Source organism: Lissotriton vulgaris, chromosome 7, assembly GCF_964263255.1.
Source record: "Lissotriton vulgaris chromosome 7, aLisVul1.2, whole genome shotgun sequence".
NCBI lineage: Eukaryota > Metazoa > Chordata > Amphibia > Caudata > Salamandridae > Lissotriton > Lissotriton vulgaris.
Genome location: NC_141695.1, coordinates 215,878,403 through 215,900,453, shown reverse-complemented (window position 1 = coordinate 215,900,453; position 22,051 = coordinate 215,878,403). Strand labels below are relative to the sequence as shown.

At 45.2% G+C, this 22,051-nt stretch overlaps 1 protein-coding gene across 1 annotated transcript in view; it reads right to left on the bottom strand.

The window, feature by feature from the left end:
• Positions 1-22,051, bottom strand: part of KMT2B (lysine methyltransferase 2B) — a 1,030,490-nt gene that overhangs the window by 555,212 nt on the left and 453,227 nt on the right. Inside the window, exon 18 of the mRNA XM_086929980.1 lies at positions 5,285-5,358. Coding sequence (XP_086786106.1) covers positions 5,285-5,358 — 74 coding nt within the window. The remainder of the gene's footprint in view (positions 1-5,284; positions 5,359-22,051) is intronic.

Here is a 22,051-nt window from a genome sequence, read left to right as displayed (position 1 = left end):
TCCTGGTCGTCATCGACGCCTCCAGGTCCTCGTGGCTGAAGAGACCAGCTTCACATTTTCAGCCGACATCTGGTGGCATCTTTCTATCGCCACCCTGGTCACTGGCAAGTCTGTGTCTCCTCTGCTTTCAGGTTCTTCAGATCTTCGATCCACCCAGACACTTTTCCTCTGGTCGCCAGCAGCACTTCTTTGCAGATCTCCATTGAAATAGACGACGAAACCTGACACCAAAAGAGACCTATGCACCCGGCTTCCGTGGGTGAGGTAACACAAGTACTCTAGTAGTCTTGAGGGTATTGGCCCTCCTAGTGTAAGTCTAAAAGGGTTCCATCGTAGTTCATTTAGCAGTGTCCTTAAATTGTAAAATTGTAACTGGTTTGTTTCCCATAGAAAGTCAATGGTAACCCGTGGCTGTGTTTAGACACTGCATGAGTCTCCCGTGGGCCTCCAACATCCTAACCTTTGGCTGTTTAGAGTAGCCCCAGCGATTCCACAGGCCCCAGGCCTGCTTTCTAATTCTCACGTGGTTCTTATACCACTATTTTAGTATATGGTTTGAGAAGCCCCAAGGGCAAAACGTATACTGTGCAACTTATCGTATGCATATTAAGTAACTTGTATTGTACTTTTACCTCTGACCTCAAAGAGTGCAGAGGGGTTGTGTTTAGAATAAATACATATATATTTGATTTATACCTTGTGTGGTGTGCTTTCATTTGGCACTCAAGGGATTATAATTGGTAAAAGAACTAGCTTAATTCGCTCTCTGAAGTCTTAGCCTGAAGACTGCTCGCCATTGCTACCCCTTGGATAGCTTTCTATAAGGCTGACTTTTCAAACACCATCAATAAGGGTCGATTAGACTGGTGCAAGGTGCCCACTAGAACTAGTGGACATCATATGTCAGGCTAACTTCTCACAAATACATCTTGTAGAGTGTGGCATTATATTGTCCAAGAGTGCATCATTCTTCCAAATCCACAATGGCTGATTTTACAGCAAGGAGGCAAGAGCTGGCTAAACACACCCCCTGGGATGGCTTATTTCCATGGTCTCTCCCCCTACCATCTGCACATACCTTCCCTTAAGCCTAGCCCCGACTCTGGGTCCAGAGCGTAAGAGTGAAACTGAAACCCAAGCCTCCCCTCTGCCTTTGAAGAGAATGGTTTACGACTCCACCCTCTGGCCTGGCATTCCTATAGACCAGCACACTGCCCTCCCTGTTGAGGAGTTAACCCTAGAAGTTCCTTATCACCTCAGCAAAGCAGCCTGGCTAATCCATTTAACTCTGACCAATCAGGGCAGACCACTGGAAGGCTGAATTTGGACTTACAAACAAGAACGTCTTATACCTTCTTGTATGTACAGTTTAGGAGAAATACAACAATATAATATTGTTGGATTTACTACCAGTCTGAAAAGACTTTGAATGGTCCAACTAGTCCTCTCCTATCAATATTTATCAATCAATAACTTCCTACCATGTTAACCTATGGCCATAGGGTTTGCAATGGGGAAAAGGACTTGGGCAAGTTTTCTAGCACCGGGGCTTATATAAACATATTTTAGAAGTATTTCCCTAATTTCTACAGGACTCTGTGCAATTAGGGGAGACTTTAGGGGTTCTGAATCTGCTGAAATATTGCAGATCCTCCTTGCCCAGTAATCCTAGCAACAAAGTTGAATTTGAGCAGCACTTTACAACAATTTGGGATGTGAAATGTGAAAATTCACTTTACCCAGGCATATAAAAACTCATTTTATAAGGGTGTACCTTATAGATAACTGACCCCCCCCCCCCCCACCCCTGTGATAACTAGGGGATACCCTGAGGGGCCTTAATATGCCAACATATTGTAGGCTTTTCATTTTTAAGTCCCTCTACCACCAAAGTCGAGTTTGGGCACAATTTAAGGTTTAAAAGCAGTCCTGGCAACCAGTGAAGCTTTTAAACTGACCTCAGGCTTCAGCACTGCACACATGCTGGTGCAGAAAATCTGCTGGACTCTAAACTGCCATGCCCCAGGTTACTGGGGACTTCTAGGTAGTTTCAATCCCCTGCCCTACCATATACTAGGGGCTTATGGGGTAGGTCATGCCAATTACAGAGATACCCCACCATACCCTAGTGTACGTTGGGTGTCTTAACTGTATTCAAATGTGTTCCTTTTAGCTTGGCATTGAACTTGGGCCTGGTTAAACAGAGCCTAAGGTTAGTCAGAGTCAGTTACCACCAGTTCCAGTCACCAAAAAGCTGGGGGTGCCCAGGGCACAAGATGACTTTGCAACAACTACTCTAGGCCCACAGTGTGTCACTGCGCTGAGCAGCAGACAAGCTCTGGCGAGAGGCAAACACTGCAGACCACAGGGATAGAGACCATGGGGTATTTAGAGTGACAGAAGGGGCATCTCTTGAAAGGCTTCCACTCCATTACCACAGATGAGTTTTCCTTCTCTGAAGGGTGTATAGGAGCACACAGCTGTATGAATAGGCCTTGAGGGACGAGAGGCACAGTAGCAGAATGATTGACAGGAGGAATGGATTCAGCACCGTACACAGAGAACATGTGAAATAATTCTTCCCATAAAGTGGTGGAAGGCAACTAACTCCGAAGTTAGGACAGGAATCAACGAACTCTAAGGAGACCGGGAATACGCTGCATCACGTCCAAACCAGATGGCAGAGGAACACAAAAAAATCTAACAATTGAGTCATTGCCAATACGCATCTAAAAACAAAAGAGTCACCATGACTCGAAAGGCTTCTAGAAGAAAAACAAGTTGTAAGACCAACACTACATGGCAGGAGTATGCAGAGCAGGTGTACAGCCACACAGGCTACAAACATAAGCATCCTGCAGGTCCGAGACTACCATCCATTCTCCATGCCATGGTCAGCTAAGATCTGGGCCACATTGGGTCTACTTTCGATGCGGGCACCCTCTCTGTAGCTTTATGTCAAATAAAAATTCCCTTTGGGCACCTTAATTTAAAGACACCAATTCTTTCAGACAGCTAGACAGATATTATTCAAACATAAAGACCTATCACTTGGAGCAATGCAGTAAATAACAAAACAATTCTATAAAAACAAATAAATTCAGTTTGCACAGTTTATTTATGTATTTAAAAAACAATTAAAAAGACCAATTTAAAATTGAAATTGGGAACACAGACAATATAAAAGAAGGAACAAATCATATACAAAAATTAGGGAGAAGTACGATATATATTGATCGAGGACTATTCTGACTGTTGCGGAATATTAACTCTTATTTTGTACCCCCCTTTTTAGTTTTTAGGAAATGTTTATGATGAATTTTTTAATATGATTTGATCCTTCTTTATATTGTCTGTTCCCAATTTCAATTTTCAATTCGTCTTTTTAATTGTTTTTAAATACATAAACTGTGCAAACTGAATTTAGTTTTATTTGACATAAAGTCAGTTTTGGTACCCTATCCCTTTGGTTTTGGGTCCCTCTCTCTTTTATCAGAGACCCTCTCTGTAGCCCCTTCAGTCAAAATGGCCAGCATTTACTGCTAGAAGAGGAAAGTATTATCCTCAGTTAGTTGCAGTGAGAGGGGTCAAAAGATGCAACAGGGATAAAACAAATCGAAGGGTGCAACTCCACTGGACAACTTGCAGGACCCACTTGTCAGAAGTAATGGCTTGACACCCTGGGAGAAAATGTTGGATCAAGCCTCCAACAGGATGGCTGTATGCCTTGAAGGACACACTAAAGAGGTTGAGGCTGCAGGAAGGATGAGGGAGTGGGCTGGAGCGCCCCATATGGTCTGTGGGTACTGTGGCACTGCCCCCCCCAAAAAAAGACTGTAGGGCATATATGGCTGGCTTCTTGAATGGGTGCTGGTAATATTGGAAGAACCCACCATAGTCACAGAGGATACAGAACTGCTGGTGGAACTGACATGCCAGGGCACAAAAGCCCAGTCTGCCTACTTGCCAAAGAAGCAAGATACATCAAACAGCATGTCCTTAAAGTATCAGACATGTCTCTTAAGTTTCACACTGGTGCCAATTGTCCAACCAAGGCAATCGGTTGTATTCAACCCACAGTGAATCGTGAATTTTGCCTCATCATAGTCATTCTGAATGGATTGCGTAAGTGGTGGAACTCAAGTCTTCTGGTACAGCAGGCAGGACCCAAATGATGGACCCATAACCCAGAGAACAAGTAGGCAACAAGAGCTGATAGACCCTAAAGCCAGGTTGGCTGCGAATACGTGCTTCCCAAACGTTTCAAGGCACTTGGATTCTCAGTCTGGTGTGGCAGTAGAAAAAGGTATTGGGGTTTGAACTTGCTTGTGGATGTCAAAACCACTAAGTCTACTGGGGTCCGATGTATTATGAAGGCTAGATGGTCCAGGACATGGTGGAAGTGCAAAGCTTTCTGCCTGTTAACCGGGGGTCCAGAACATGGCTTTGCCCATGCCCCAAGAAGTGTGTCAGTGAGGGCCTCATTGAAAGATAGAAGTGGCTCAGTATTAATTTGCCCGGTTTGGAGGACTTCAGTGAGGACATTGCTTTTCCCCTCCAAAGTAAGCAATTGGAGGTTCTAATCCTCAGGCTTCCTCTACTTCTGTTTGGAGAAGGAGGCACATTCTTCAGGTGGTAATAGAAGCCCAGTGCCTGAACAATTAACCAGGCAACCAGCATCTTGTAGCTCATCATACCAGTTGTCATCTGTATAGGGTTGAGCAAATTTACCCCCTTCATCTTAGTGCTCGTTGTTGGAGTATGTGCAGAAAAGATTGCTGATGATTCAGACCCTTCATTGAGGCAAGGACAATGCATGAGTCTTATGGGTTGCTAGAAGGCCCAGTGGAATCAGGGTGCCAGCCTCTGTTAGGATCGAAGCTGAGCTACCTCGGAGTCGGAGAGCACTACTGGTTGCTCTTCGTTTGGTGCAGATGGCATTGTGTCCATGCTCCGGTGTGGCACCAAGATAAACAATGGCAGCGAAGCTGGTGAAGGGTCTATAAAGGTACCTGAGGGTCCAGCTAGAGCCAAAGGCAACAGTAACAGTTACTGAAAATCAAAAAATAAATGCAATGGAAAGAATTAAACTACCTTTTGATGGACCAGGATCACACATGCAGGAAATTAAGAGATGGAGGAAACTAAAAACGTTGGTGGACAGTGCACTGCATATGCACCGAAACCAAAGTAAGCCAGTACAGAATGCGCAGGAAAAATTAAGGGCTCTGTTACCACAAAGTGTGAAAGATACACCCACCAAAACAAATACAATGGAACTTACTTGGGGATTGACTTGCTCTGTTGCCACATTTGTGTGTCTTGAGATTGGAACCACGCAAAATATTTTGTTATAAGCTGCAAAGAAAAGGGAAGGGGACAACTCAAATTCAATAGTGAAATTTAAATCCAGTAAAAAACAAGCTCTTATACAACACACACATAAATCTGCATACCCACAAACACTGACTGTGCTAATCAAAATCCAGATATCCATCATCAGACTATGGATGCAGAAGCACAAGTTACTTCAGTTCAACCACATTCCCACAAATTGGCAAACTCTTCTAAAGTCCACACAGCTGAGTCTTGACCCACAAATATTCCCCCGAATCTAATAATTCAGCTACATCCAAGTTCTCCCACGGTCTCAAAGGACTTTTTTTTTTTTTTAATGATCACCCCCCGGTCCCACTTCTCTTCCCCCTCTCCCCTCCTATTTGGTTGTAGAGATGCTGCTGGTTTTTCAACTCTAATGCATTGGGCCCTGCGGTCAAAACCACAATGTAGGAAGCTGGCTCTGTATATACAAAATGAGGTATAGTGTGCACAGAGCCCAATGTAACCCAAAAGGTAGGCAGAGGTAAAAGTAGATAGCACCTTACTCTCGATTAGTGGAAGTGAGGGCGAGCAGTAAGGTTTTATCAGAGGAAAGTTTTAAGCATTTGTTGTACACGCTCAGGAAGCAAATGATGTCCCATACTCAAAGACTGAACTCAGACCAATTTGCTCATATCAAAAATGGGAAATGCTGCTTACCAGTATGCATCTGTTCTTGGCATGTAGGGCTGCAGAACCACATACTGTTACATTAGATCACCATCTGGTGGTGGGCCAGATCACCATCTGGTGGCGAGCCCGGATGATTACACTTTGTTGTGGTCTTGGAAGAGTCTTTGTCTGCTAGGTGACTCCTCCCTTAGACCGTAGTGCGCATGGGCATAGACTCCATCCTCAGATTGTTTTCGCCATTGGGCAAATGATGGAGTTGTATCAATATAGATAAGGATGACCATGTATTGTGTAAGATAATACTGGAACAGATATAGGTAGCCGGGAAGGCGGGTGGGCATGTGTGGTTCTACAGCCTTACATGCCAAGAACAGATGCATACTGGTAAGGAAAATGCTACTTACCAGTATTCATCTGTTCTTGGCATGTAGAGCTGCAGAGTTTTACATTTAGCACTAGATCGCCACCTGGTGTTGGTCCCCCGGATGATTGCAGGTTGTTGTCTTCTAGAAAGAAGTCTTTGTAGTCACGAGATAGGTGACTCCTCCCTTGGACAATACTGCGCATGGTCAGACTCCTTCCTCAGATTGTTTTTCTCCATGATGAGAAATGGAGTTAGTATAAGTAAAGAGAAAGGATGTCCATGCATGTGCATCTAATTAATATGAGTACTGGAACGTATACAAGTCTCGGGGAGGCGGGAGGGCGTGTAGGACTCTGCAGCTCTACATGCCAAGAACAGATGCATACTGGTCAGTAGCATTTTCCGTTCGAGGCATATGAGCTGCAGATCCTACACTTAGCAACGATTGTGCAGCAGTGTCTCCCCTAGCGGTGGTCGCTTGTATCCGTTGCAGCATACTGAAATAGTGTTTTAAGAACAGCTTGGCCCACTGCAGCTTGCTGCATGGCTTGCACATCAACACAATAGTGTTTAGTGAAGGTGTGTACTGTAGACCATGTTGCTGCCTTGCATATGTCCTCTAGCGGTATGTTTCCTAAGAAAGCCATAGAGGCTCCTAGTTTGAGAGTGGAGTGTGCTCTAGGAGGAACTGTTTGTGTACGTTTAGCTTTTTGATAGCAAGCATATTTGAATACACTTTACAATTCATCTAGCAATTTCTCCTTTAGAGATGGGATTGCCTTTGTGTAGGGAGAGAAAGATACAAATAGTTGTTTTGTCTTTCTGGAGGATTTAGTCCTGTCTGTGTGCTATAGTAGAGCTCTTCCAACATCTAAGGTGTGTAAAGCCCTTTCTGCAACAAAGTCCGGTTTTTGAAAAAACACTGGTAACTCTACTGATTGGTTTAGGTGAAAAGGAGTAATCACTTTTGGTAGGAATTTAGGATTGGGTCTAAGAACCACTTTGCTAGGATGTATTTGAAAAAATGGTTCTTCTATTGTGAATGCTTGTATTTCACTGACTCTACTGAGAGAGGTAATGGCAACAAGGAAGGCAGTTTTCCATGTTAGAAATTGCAGTTCACACTTATGTAAAGGCTTAAAAGGGGGGCCCATGAGTCTTGTAAGGACCACATTTAGATTCCAGTCTGGTGCAGGTGGTAACCTAGGTGGGATTATTCGTTTTAATCCCTCCATAAATGCTTTTATTGCAGGTACTCTGAAGAGAGATAGATGTCTATTTTGTAAATAAGCTGCAATTGCTGCTAAAAGCAGGCGTATGGAAGAATAAGCCAAATTGGACCTTTTGTAGGTGTAGAAGGTAGCAAATGATATTTTGGATGGAAACATCCAGTGGACCAATTTGATTGTTGTTACAGTATATTGCAAATCTTTTCCACTTAGCAGCATAACATGCTCTGGTAGTGGGTCTTCTAGCTTCTTTAATGATATTCATACAGTCTGGTGGTAAGTTTAAGTAACCAAACGCTAGGACTTCAGGAGCCAGATTGCCAAATTCAGTTGGCTTGGTTATGGGTGCCTTATTTCTCCATGGTTCTGTGTTAGCAGGGATGGCGTGAGCCGTAATTTCTGATGTGGAACCTGTGAGAGATCCAGTAGCGTGGTGAACCACGGCTGGCGTGCCCATGTGGGGGCCACTAGTATTAGTTTGAGAGACTGTTTGAGCTTGCGAAATACTAGTGGAATGAGTGGGAGAGGCGGAAAAGCGTACGCAAATCAGCCTGACCAGTTCATCCATATTGCATTCCCCTCCGACCGTGGGTGTGGGAACCTGGCGGCGAAGGTTGGGCAATTAGCATTTATGTGGGTGGCAAACAGGTCTATCTGTGGCTGCCCCCACATTTGGAAGAATGGTTGTAGAACTTGTGGGTGTATCTCCCATTCGTGAACTTGTTGTGACCGATGACTCGAATTCCTGAAAGGTGTTCTACTGTCAGATGTATATTTTGAGGGATGGCCCATCTCCAAATGTTCTGTGCAAGCTGGGACAATGGCAGAGTGTGTCCCCCCCTGTTTTTGTATAAAATACATGACTGTCATATTATCCATCCGGACTAGGACAGCTTTGTTTTGTATTTGTACTTGAAAAGTTTTGAGTGCTAGAAAAATTGCTAGCAACTCCAAATGGTTGATGTGGAACTGTTTCTGTTGATTGTTCCACTGACCTTGTGTGGTATAATGCAAGAGATGGGCTCCCCATCCTGTGAGGGATGCATCTGTCGTTAGCACTATCTGTGGAACAGGGTCTAGGAATGGCCGTCCCTTTGTTAAGCTTTTGGTGTTCCACCATTGCAGAGAGCGATATGTACGGCTGTCTACCAACCCCAGGTCTGTGAGCTGACCTTGAGCCGGATTCCATTGTTGTGCTAGACATTCTTGTAGTGGGCACATTTGCAGTCTTGCGTGAGGAACTATAAAGATGCAAGACGCCATCATGCCTATTAGTTTTATAAACACTCTGGCTTGGAGAGAGTGCTGACATTGAAAAAGGGAGACTAAGTTCTGAAAACTTTGAATCCTGGCTTGACTGGGATACACTAGAGCTGTAGATGGGTCTATGGTAGCTCCTAGATATTGATGAATGTGCGAAGGCTCTAGGTGCGACTTGGTGTAGTTTATCTAAATCCTAAGTCGTGCAATGTTTGAATTGTTTGTTTAGTGCGCTGTACACATTGGTTGAACGATCTTGCTTTTATGAGCCAGTCGTCTAGGTAAGGGAAGACATGTATTTGTTGTCTTCTGAGATGTGCTGCTACTACTGCTAAGCACTTTGTAAACACTCGTGGTGCTGTTGTGACCCCGAATGGAACTGATAGTGTTGTCCTTGTTTGACAAACCTTAGATACTTCCTGTGCGCAGGATGTATAGGAATGTGAAAATAGGCGTCCTTTAGGTCTAGTGTGGACAGAAAATCTACCTGCTGTAGTAATGGGAGTACCTGTTGTAAAGTGATCATGTGAAAATGATCAGATTGTATGTAGTGGTTGAGAGGCCTGAGGTCGAGATTTGGTCTTAATGTCCCGTCCTTTTTGGGAATAAGGAAGTACAGCTCCTGTTCCTTGTTCTTCTAAAGGAACTACTTGTAAAGCATCTTTTTGTAGAAGGGCTAGAACTTCCTGTTGAAGCAGAGTTATATGGTCTGTGGACATTGGACGCTGCCTGGGTGGTATGTTTGGTGGGGTTGCTGTGAGTTCTAGGCAGTAACCATGTTGGATAATTTGTCTTACCCACCTGTCTGTTGTGATGGAGTTCCAGACAGGTAGGAACTGTGAAAGGCTGCCCCCTACAGGAGTGGAATGTTGTAGGGGAGGCAGAGGGAAGTCACTGTTTGGGAGTGGAAGAGGAGCGGTTGTTCTTATTACCTCTGCCTCTTCCCTTGTTGTTGCCTCGGTATTCTCCTCTAAAACATCCTTTATTAGAGGAGGTCTGCGCGTTTGTTTTAAAAGATGATGTGGTCTCTGTACCGGTTTGCTATGCGCCTCCTCTATAGAAGGAGAGGCGAAAAGTACCTTTATTTTGAGTGGATTGTAACGCACCCATAGACTTAGCTGTGTCTGTGTCCTTTTTTATTTTCTCTAGTGTGTTGTCTACCTCCGGCCCAAACAACTGATTTTGATTAAAGGGCTGGTTTAGGATGGTAGTCTGTACTTCTGGTTTAAAACCTGAAATGCGTAACCATGCAGGACGTCTGAGAATCACACTAGTATTGACTGCTCTGGATGCTGTGTCAGCTACATCTAGTGAGCATTTAATTGAGGCATTAGATATTAGTTTGCCTTCTTGTAAAAGCTCTGCTGCCTGATCCTTGTATTGATCAGGGAGATGTTCCATTAACTTTTCTAGTTGGTCGTAGTGAGCCCTGGCATAGCGTGAAAGTAAAGCTTGTGTGTTTGCTATGCGCCATATGTTTGCTGCTTGCGCAGCAATCCTTTTTCCTAACGCATCAATAATTTTGGATTCCTTGTCAGGGGGGGCGTATCACCAGAACTTTGCTCTTTTACGTGCATTTGACACTACCAAAGGGTCTAGAGGCAGATGTCCCTTTATATAGACCGGATCAGCTGGTGCTGGTCTATACTTTTTCTCTACTCTGGGATTTAGCACTCTACATCTTACTGGATCTTTAAAAATATCCGGTGAATGTTTAATAACCCCTTTGATCATAGGTAATATTTGAGTAGACCTTAGTGACTGCTCAAAAGTGTATAGTAAGAAATCCTCCTCAATGGCATCAGAGTGCATTGACACCCCATGGTAAAGGGCAGCTCTGTTTAATAAATGATTACAACCAATACTATCTTCTGTAGGGGAAGGTTTTGTTGGGTAGTACTGAGGTTCAGGGATGTCTGGTGTAAAACCGTATGCCTCGTCCTCCTTAGGATATTGTGGGTTAACATCCTCAGCTAAAGGGTATGTTACATCATTGCCTCCACCTAAATCATACTCTTCGTCAGTGTGGTATGATGATGCAGGAGATTGAACTGGAGAAGTTATAGGTTCAATGTAAAGATTAGGAGAGGAAGAAGGTGAAGGAGAGGAAGGGTGCATTGGAGAGGTTGCACGGTCCTTTTTGGCAGGATCCACAGGTGGAAGTGGTGTGTCTGCTGGTCTTTTCTTATATGGAATTGCTTCCACATGTACAGTTTTTGGATTAATATAGACCCTTTTCTGTTTAGGATCTGGTTTAAACAGTTCTTCTTGTTCCACAATCTTCTTTGGCGTCGATTTTTTCGGTGCCAATAGAGGTTGATTAGTGTTCTTTGCCTTGTGAGGAGTGATCGAGTCCTGTGGCAATATCTTCGGTGCCGAAGGTGTTGTAGGCTTGTCTGTATCATGCCTTGGAGACTTTGGTACCGATTTTGTAGATTTCGGTGTGGAGACAGGTTTTGTTGGGCCAGCGGTTGCGGAATCTGGTTTCCCTTCTTTATTTTTGGAACCAAAGGGTTTTGGAGTCGAAGCTTTCGGGTCCGGTACGGTTCTTGGCTTTGGCACCGATGTGTCTTTTAGTTCAGGTGCCGAAGGGTCTCTGGTTTTGGGCACCAAAGGTTGTTTTGGCTTCAGTGTCGAAGGATATTTCGGTGCCAATGGAGGAGGTGTAATTGGCACATGATGTTTTTTTCGGCGCCAAGGCACCGGAAGGCGTAGTCTTTTTCCTCAGAGCCGAGCCCGAAGACGGGGCGTCGGAGGGTAAATTTCAGTCTCGAAGTGTTGACCGCTGCCTTTGTCTTGGGTAGTGTATGTTGTGCGGGGGCAGTGGTACTCACAGGTTGTTGAGATGGAATCAAATCGTCCGAGTCCTCTGCCCCCGATAGGATCTGGAGATCAGGCGAGTCTTCCTCGGCGCCAAGTGGAGCCTCGTCATCGGAGATATCTTCGATTGGATCTTCGTCCTTGGAGAAGTCTTCTTCGACGATCTCCTCCTCAAAGATGGCCTCCGGTGCTGGCGCTGATCTTCTCATTTCGTGTCGACAGGCCCTCCGATCCCGAATAGTTTTCTTCGATCGGAAGGAGGCACAGGCTGTGCAGGTCGACTCCTCGTGTTCTGGCGAGAGACAGAGGTTGCAAACCTCGTGATGGTCGCTATGAGGGAATTTTGCTCGACATACCGGGCCTCTCTTGAATGGAGTTCTGTCCATGAGTCGTAGGCCGTACGGCGCCGATAGGCCGAACGGCCCGCGTCGATACACCGGAATGTAGCTGGTGATGTCGAAAAGTCGATTCGATGTCGAAATAAGTTTATCTAAGTTTCTCACTTCGAAAATGCCGAAAGTCTTTTCTAGCCGAAGCGGAAAACTTTCATCCGAACCCAGTGGCGGAAAAAAACAATCTGAGGATGGAGTCGATGACCATGCACAGTATTGTCCAAGGGAGGAGTCGCCTATCTCGTGACTACAAAGACTTCTTCCAAGAAGACAACAACCTGCAATCATCCGGGCCCAACACCAGGTGGCGATCTATTGCGAAGTGTAGGATCTGCAGCTCATATGCCTCGAACTTAGCATTTTTCGTTCGAGGCATTTGGGCTGCAGACCACACCCTGTTGCATAGATTGCACAGCAGTTTCTCCCTTAGCGGCGGTCACCCACATCTGTTGCAGTAGTTTGAAATAATGTTTTAAGTACAGCCTGGCCCACACTTGCTTGTTGTTTTGCCTGCACAACTACACAATAGTGTTTTGTAAATGTGTGAGTAGTAGACCATGTAGCTGCTTTGCAGATCTCATCTAACGGTAGGTTTCCTAATAATGCCATAGAGGCTCCTGACTTAAAGGAATAGTGAGCCCTAGGAGGAGTGGATAGAGTGCGTTTTGTTTTTTGGTAACACATTTTAATACACTTAACAATCCATCTAGCAATGCCGGATTTAGAAATAGGATTGCCTTTATGTGGAGGTGAAAAGGACACAAACAGTTGTTTAGTCTTACGAAAACTTTTTGTCCTATCAATGTAGTATAGAATTGCTCTTTTTACATCTAATGTGTGTAGAGCTCTTTTGAACCGTTTGGGGTTGTGGAAAAAATACTGGCAACTCAATTAATTGGTTAAAATTACCTTTGGCAGGAACTTTGGATTTGTTTTAAGAACCACTTCATTATGATGAAGTTGTATAAATCGTTCTTGAATTGTTAATGCCTGGATCGCACTCACTCTCCTTAGTGAGGTAGCTGCTACTAATAAAGCAACTTTCCATGTAAGAAACTGTAACTCACACTTATGCAATGGTTCAAAGGGTAGACCCATAAGTCTTGTGAGAACAATATTTAAATTCCATACTGGAGAAGGTGGTATTCTGGGAGGAATTATTAGTTTAAGCACTTCCATAAACGCTTTGATTGCAGGTACTCAAAACAATGACAAATGTTGTCTGTTTTGAAGATATGCTGCTATAGCAGCAACATGTAATCTGATTGAGGATTACGCTAAATTAGATCTTTGTAGATGTAAAAGATAGCATATGATGTTTTGTATAGAAACATCTAATGGGATAACGTTGTTATTTGTGCAATGGGTGATTGCTACTCGAGGGAGATTGAGTTGGGCCAGGGCGTGCCTCAGGGCTCGTCCCTGAGCCCAACCTTATTTAATATCTACGTCTCCCCCCTGGCGGCCATCGTGGAGGGATACGGTCTTCGTTTGGTGTCCTACGCCGATGACACGCAGCTGGTCATCTCCCTATCGCGTGCACCCGGCCTTGCAGCGGACATCTTCAGGAACTGCATGCAAGATCTCGCAGCCTGGATGTCCGCAATCTGTTTAAAACTCAACGGTAGCAAGACCGAGGTGCTCGTGGTGGGGGGTGGGCCGTCTGCCTGGTCGTCGGCGTGGTGGCCGCCCTGTCTGGGTGAAGTCCCTGTTCCCTGCCGTGAGGCCAGGAACCTTTGGGTGTGGCTGGACAAGGACCTTGCGTTTGGTCCCCAGGTCGGTCGGGTTGCGGGGGTATGCTTCGGTGTCCTGAGAGCCTTAAGGAAAGTGTTAGACCTGCTCCCTATTTCTGCTCGAAGGACGCTGGTGCACGCCCTCGTTACCTCCCGACTTGACTATGGGAACCTGCTTTATTTGGGGGCCACAGGCAAGTTCATGGGCCGCCTGCAGGTTCTCCAAAATGCTGCAGCTCGGCTTGTACTCAGGCTCCCTAGGAGGTCATCCGCTAAACCAGATTTGCGGACCCTCCACTGGCTTCCAATTGAGAGGAGAGTGGAGTTCAAGGCCCTTGCTACATGCCACCGCATCTTGAGCAGCAAAGCACCTGCACCGCTCCAGAGTCTGGTAACCCACTATGAGCCCACACGCAGTCTACGGTCCTCGCAGACTGGGTTGTTAAAAGTCCCCAGAGTATCTAAGGCGCGTATGGGAGGCAGATCTTTTAGATACCTCGCTCCCAGGCGCTGGAATGCTCTTCCTATGGAACTACGACTAGAGCCCTCCGAAATCCTGTTCAGGAAGAAACTTAAAACATATCTTTTCAGCAGGTAGCCTTCTGTGGGAGGGGGGGGGCAGCCACTTCACTTATCACAGCGCGGGGACACGCCAGTGGCGTAACCAGGCGCTTAATAAATGCCCAAATAAATAAAAATAAATAAAAAATAGACAACAAATCTTTTCCACTTTGCATAGCATGCTCCAGTGGTACATCCATACAATCAGGAGGTAAATTCAGATATCCAAACTCTAAGACCTCAGGAGCCATATCGCTAGATTGAGCTGCATTCGGTCTGGATACATGATCTCTCCATGGTTCTGTGTTAGTAGATGTGGGCAGATGTGATAAAGTGGCTCTATATATACACTGGACTAGAAGGAAGTACAGTGTGTATAGAGTCCACCAACCCCAGAGGAACTGACTTTACTCTCCAAAGTGGGAGCTTGGTCGAGCAGTAAGGCAGTACCAGAGGACAGTGTAAAGCATTTGATGTACACACTCAGTCAGCAAAAGGTTTCACACACTCAAGGACTGAACTCCAGGCCAAATGTTTGTATATCCAAAGATATGGTTGTTTTATTTTTAGAACCAACAGTTATAAAAATATATTTTTCAAGTTAAGAGTACTCTCATATAAATACTTTGCAGAGGAGCAATAAGTTTGTACACAATAATCACAAGTTAGCTAATAAGCAATACAGTTCTGAACCCCACTCTAGCATTGAGATCAATGGGCTTTCATAGGAAAGTACAGTGGATTACTTTATGGATTACTTCATTAGTTCCAGGACTGGATCTTGGATTCAGTCCTGGGGTCTAAGCTGAAACCAGATTAGCAAAAACGTTTTAGTTACAGTGATGATTTTTCCTGAATATAAAGCAGTTTTACAAGTTCACACTTAAAACTTTTCGAGGAGATTCTCACAATGTTGTTCAATGGGAGGAAATTCAGGTTACAGCTAAAGTACAATTGCGTTACTTTGGTAACCCAGCACTAGTCTCCTAGGGCCAGCACTGGGGGCCTAACTCAAAACAGGTAGTTAATTGCGTTTCAGTATTTCATACAATTTTTAAAGAATATTTGCAGTTTTCAAAAGTAGACACATAGAAGAAATTTCATAGAAAAGCAGACAATGGGTTCCTATGGAGAAAATACAGGTTACTAGTAAACCTGCTAGGGATTACTTTTGTGGTTCAGTACTGGGCTGAAAGGTACAGTACTGGCGTCTCTCCTGATCACAGGTGAGTATTTTCGAATTCTGACTTTGGCTGATTTTATAGGAATATTTTCAAGTTTCAAAACTTCACACTTACAAAATGTACGAGTCAAAAATAGGTCAATGTTCTCACAGGCTACACACAATACTATACGCGACACAGGTGCGGGAGACACTACCACCCGTCACGCAGACAGTGTTCCAGGTCTGGAGACAGACTTTACGGCGTATAGGTTGGTAGAACACTCTGACAGTCGAAACCCCCCCTATGGTGCAATGGACGCCTGCCTGGACTGGCGACATTGCAGGGCTTCGAGGGATGGGATAGCATTGGGATATCAACACTAGGGGATGTACTGTCAGGAGTAACACAAGTCTTTTCAGGATCTGGGACGGGAGTATGGTATGCCCCGATCTCAATTTTTTAAATACCTCCAATTCCGCCACGCCCTCGCCCCTTGCCTAGAGGGGTTGGAATCCCTTCCAGAGTTTAGCCCCTTGGAAGCAAAGGTGTTGATGGGTAAGTTGGAGACAAAAGATATCGCGCATATACCAGTCCCTAGTTACACACTGCTCCCCCTTGCTGCAGAAAGCTACGAGAGTCCTGGGAAGGGGATGTTGTGGAACTGGAGGAGGACTGGAGGGAGGCATTGGCGGCCCCCAAGGGTGCTGCCATAGCAATACGCCTCATCCAATTTAATTACCTTCACAGGGTGTATTTCACTAGACAGCGTTTGTGGCGGGCGGGATTGATTGCCTCCCCAGATTGTCTCCGATGTTGTCAGGAGATTGGGACATTCATACACACGGTGTGGAGTTGTACCTCACTAGATGGGTTCTTGACAGGGGTGTGGGATTGCATGTCTGAGGTCCTGGGGTGGGAGCTCCCCCGTACACCGCAGCTGGGTCTACTGCATGTCATGGATGGGGTGGGGTCGGGTAGGGGTAACATCTTAGAGACATGGGGAGCTGGGGGGGGAGGGGGGCTAATCTTGTTTTGTTTATACTTTCTTGTTTCCCGTAAGAAAAATAGATTGCAATCTAATGGTTGTGGTATATTTGATCTGCAGATATCTCTGGGGTACAGAGCTCTGCGAAATGTATGCAATCTTTGAATAAAATTTGTTTAAAAAAATGGGTCAATGTTATCTAATGGCAGGTAAGTGAAGGAGTAGTTTCTGTCCTGTAACTCCAGTTCTGTAGTAGTGGTATCTCTGTTATAGTCATAATCTAGTGAATAGTCCCGCCCATGTGCGTGGACCGCGAAGCAATCAAAAAATAATTTTAAGGTGTCGAAAAATGCAGCACTGCACTGACACTTAAGAGAGAATTAAAGACAGATAATGCAGCCTATAAAACCAGGCTACACTGTCCAGTACTTCAACTAGACATTCCACCAAAAATCCACATACAGTAAAAGTCTGTCCAGATTTCCCTTGCCTCAGCAGCAAAACCCTTCTGGAAAGATAGAGAGGAAGACCTGGACAGAAAAGCCCCATAGGCTGCCATTATGTGACTCAGAACAGGATACTGTGCCTTTAAGAGAACTTTCCAGAACTTCACAGTATCCCAGAATGCACTGCAGGTCCCTTTTATCTGGCTCCTGCTGGCAGGACCCTGGAGCATTGAGCTCTCCCTTTTCAAGGGTTTATTGGAATTTTGTGCACTTTTGGTGTTTAAAAGTGTTTCAGTTTGTGTGCTTGGTGCTTTTCTTCACTTCTGTGTATTTGTTCAGACTCTTTAGGGTTCTAAAATGCCTGCTCTCTTCGACAAGTGCCCAGAATGTGGAAGGAAGAAGTCCAAGTCGGATCCACACGACGTCTGCATCCTCTGTCTCCCTGCTGCACATGCCCCTGAAGAATGTGACATCTGCCAGAACTTTTCAGCAAGGACCCTGAGGGAAAGGCTGAAGAGCAGGCTGCAAGGCCTAGAGGAGAGACGACTACAGGCGGGTCTGGGCAGGCTGGGAAGGCTCTCTCTGCCCATGCTGAGGCCTCTGGGGGGCTCCCAAGGGACAGGAAGCCCAGCAAAAGGTCCCGGTCTCTGTAAGCGTTGATTGCATAGACGACTAGTCGAGAGGGATGACTACGGTGTGTTCCCCATCTACCCGAGGCTATAGCCTGCTAATTACTAATCTAGTGAACAGCGGCCCAGCTAAAAAAGATCTCCCAGTGGTATAAACTTATACTTGAGGAAACGGATGGGGACTTTAGTTTACCGGACTCGCTGTGGGGCTCTTCAATTATGGGCTACAATCTGCAAGAGCTCTGATCTGCTTCATTTGGGCTTTTATGGAACATTGTGAAGCCTTCCTGGCTACGCAGAAATCACCTTTATACCCTGCATAGGGCATACTATTCTCCCATTAGGTTATCTAAATTCACCGAAGGTAATTCAGTTGCTTGTGCCAAGTGTGGGCTTGTGGCTGCATCGGATGCCCATATGTTTTTCAAATGCCCCCGCTTAGATACTTTTTGGGAAGCGATCAGCAACACTCTTACAACATCATTGGGTGCCCCGGTTACCATAGACTTGCCCCTTGTGATTTTCGAAATCCTAGATGGAGTTCAGAGGCCAGCCAAAAGAATGGTGTTTTATGCAATGCTGCTAGCAAGAAGGGAGATATGCAAGAAATGGGAAGACTCTTTACTTCCCTCCTTCAGCGACTGGCAGGCGTCCATCTTGCAGACTTCTCGTATGTACCTGGCTAGGTCTGGCAACCAGAGTAAAAGGGCCTTTTGGTATCTGATATCATGGGTGAATTGAATCGCCCAGGTTTTTTTTTTCCCCGGGTCCGATGATTACACTACTATGGTGTCCCTTTGCTTACACCATCTGTACAGCCGTTGCCCGGTTCCAGCCCGGCCCGTGTTGGCTGTTATTCCGACCTAGGTTACCGTTGACTAGGTAATCGGTTGGTCTTATGCCTTACGGTGGAGCCCCACTTTGTCCGCTCCTATCCCTGCCAGTTTTGATAAACTGAGACAGCTGGTTGAAGGCTCATTCGTTTTGGCATTTAGACTCATGGTGGTTATGAGGACAAAAAAAAATGCTGCGGCCCTCCGGGGTCCTCTCTGGTCACCATACCCTGGGTACCTAGGGTACCATTTACTAGGGGCTGACAGGGGCCAGAGATGCCAATTGGGTTTTTGTTTCAGCATAGCTTTTCTTTGTAGGGAAGGAACACAGGCCCTGGGTACCTGATTGGCAGGGACCCAAGGCACGCTCAGTCAAAGTACATCAGCAGTTCAGAAAAAATGAGGGGGCATACCAAGGCAAGAAAGATGGCACTTTCTCACAGGAGAGTATTCGTTTTTCATGTGGTACTACAGAGAGCTGTAGTAGCGTTGTGTACCATGGTTGTCTGGCCCACGTTGGTGCTATGAAAATTAACGTGAGAGAATGTTGCCTTAGTTTGCGTACCACTAATGGAATTAGTGGGAGAGGTGGAAAAGCGTACGTAAATTTGTTTGACCAGTTAATCCATACCGCATTGCCTTTGGATAATGGGTGTGGGTATCTGGCGGCGAAACTTGGGCATTTGTAGTTATGGTGTGTGGCAAACTGATCTATCCTCGGCTGTCCCCACCGTTGAAAAAATGGCTGAAGAACTTGAGGATGAAGCTCCCATTTGTGTATCTGTTGTCTCTGACGACTTAACAGATCTTCTAATTGATTGTGAACTCCTGGTGGATGTTCTGCTAACAGAAAATTTTTTTGAGGGATGGCCCATCTCCAAATGCTCTGCGCCAGCCAGGAGAGCTGTAGGGAGTGTGTCCCTCCTTGCTTTTGAATGTATTACATTGCTGTCATATTGTCCGTGCGGACTAGTGCAGCTTTGTTTGATATGTAATGTTGGAACGGTTTTAGAGCTTGAAAGATTGCTAGTAACTCCAGATAATTTATGTGGAGTACTTTTTGTTTCATTGTCCACGTACCTTGCACTGTGTGACTTTGTAAATGCGCTCCCCATCCAGTGAGAGAGGAGTCTGTAGTCAGTATGATTTGTGCAACAGGTTCTATAAACGGCCGGCCCTTGGAAATGTTTTTGGTGTTCCACCATTGCAGAGAGCGATGCGTCCAGTCGTCTACCACCACCAGATCTGTTATCTCTTGTTAAGCCTGATTCCACTGACCTACTAAGCATTCCTGTATAGGGCGCATTTGTAGTCTTGCGTATGGCACTATGAAAATGCAAGATGCCATCATTCCTATTAGCTGCATGAACACTCGAGCTTGTAGCGAGTGTTGTGGCTGGAAGTTTATGATGAGATTCTGCAAAGCTTGTATTCTTACTAAATTGGGGTACGCTATTGCTGTGGGAGTATCTATTGTGGCACCTAGATACTGTTGCGATAGAGACGGTTGTAGATGTGACTTCTTTTGATTTACTGTAAACCCAAACTTGTGCAGCAGGCAGATTGTCTGTTGCGTGTGCTGTACAAATTGGTTGTCGAGATATGGGAAGACATGAAGTTGTCCCTTCTTAAGTGTGCTGCTACTACTGCTAGACACTTTGTGAACACTCAAGGTGATGTTGTTACTCCTAAGGGGAGCACCTTGAATTGGTAGTACTGACCTTCTAGTACGAACCTTGGGTACTTTCTGTGAGACTGATGAATGGGAATGTGAAAGTAGGCGCCCTTGAGGTCTAATGTGGCAAGGAAGTTGCCTTTCTCTATCAACAGTAGAACCTGTTGTAATGTGACCATATGAAAATGGTCTCACTGTAAGTACATGTTTAGGGGTCGTAGATCTAGAATTGGTCTGAGAGACCCATCCTTTTTGGGTATGAGTAAACCCCTGTGTTATGATGTTCTTTTGGTACCGGTTCTATTGTATTATTTTGCAGTAGTGATTTCACCGCTTGTCTTAATAGCAAGAGGTGTTCCTGTGACATGGGGCGTTGTCTTGGTGGTATTGTTGGAGGGTTGAACGTGAGCTCCAGGCAATAACCGGACTGAATTATTTGTCTCACCCACCCGTCTGTAGTGATGGAGTTCCAGACAGGTAGGAACTGTTATAATCTTCCCCCGACCAGAGTAGAATGGTCTGGGTGGATGGAAGGTAAGTCACTGTTTGGGAGTAGAGGCGTTGCGATTCTTATTGCCTCTGCCCTTATTGTTCCCTCTATACCCTCCTCTATAATATCCCTTACTGGACGCTTGTAAGTAGAGGAGGTATTGTCAGTTTGGAAACTGACTGGGGCGCCCATATATGAGGAGCGACTAAAGGAAGGTTTATGGGCTGCGTTTGTAAAGCTCCCATTGATTTTGCCGTATCGGTATCCTCCTTCATTTTTTTCGAGTGCACGGTCTACATTTGGACCGAAAAGATGTTATTGGTCAAATGGCTGGTTTAATATACTGGCTTGTACTTCTGGTTTGAACCCAGAGATTCGTAGCCATGCATGTCTGCGCAACAGTACCCCTTATTCACTGCTCTTGATGCTGTGTCTGCAGTGTCTAGCGCACATCTTATGGAGGTATTAGTTATAACCTTGCCCTCTTGTATCAAGTCAGCAGCCCTAGCCGTATACTGTTCTGGCAGGTGTTGCATGAGTGACTAACTCATAATGAGCTCTGTCATATCTTGCTAACAGAACTGGAGTGTTGGCAATCCTCCATATATTAGCAGCGTGTGAGTGTGCGCTTCACTGACTCATCTAAAAGCTTAGATTCTTTGTCAGGGGGTGGAGCATCCCCTGTTTGCGAGTTGGCTCTTTTCCTCACATTTGAAACTACCAGTGAGTCTAGTGGTAATTGTCCCTTAATATACGCTGGATCCGAGGGAGCCGCTTTGTATTTCGTTTCCAGCCTAGGGTTAATTACTCTGGCCCTGACTGGGTCTTCATATATTTCTGGTGCGTGTCTTACCACTCCACTAAGTATTGGAAGTGCGGTTGTATGCGACGTCAACAGTGTATCCATAAGAAAATAATCTATTGGATCAGTATGCAAATCTACTCCATGGAAAGTAGCTGCTCTATGGATGAGTTGTGTGAACCCAATGGTGTCATCTGGTGTTGATGGCCTAGACTGGTATGCCTCATCTTGTGGTAGATCTGGTGCATCGTAATCTTCCCATGGGTCACCTGATGGCCCAGCTACATCATCTGGGTCATTAATATCATCTATTTGATTATAACTCTGCTGTGAGTATGTATCCCCATAATCCCCCCTCCTGTGGTATAAAGCTATGTGTGCTAGCTGGTGTATATACAGGAGAAATATCTGTTGTTATTTCTACTTCTGGTGAAGGGAGTCTTATAGGGGAAGTTTGAACATGCTTCTTTGGAGGAACAAGTGATGATTTAGGACATTCCATTTCCCTTTTTTCAGGCACTGTGTACACATGTCCAGTCTTTGGATGAATTCTTAGAGTCTTTTGCCTTACATCAGGTTGGAAAAGCTCTTCTATTGGTAAATTTGTTTTCGGGCCGATTTCTCTTGTTTGGAGCCAACAGGTTTAAGTTTCAC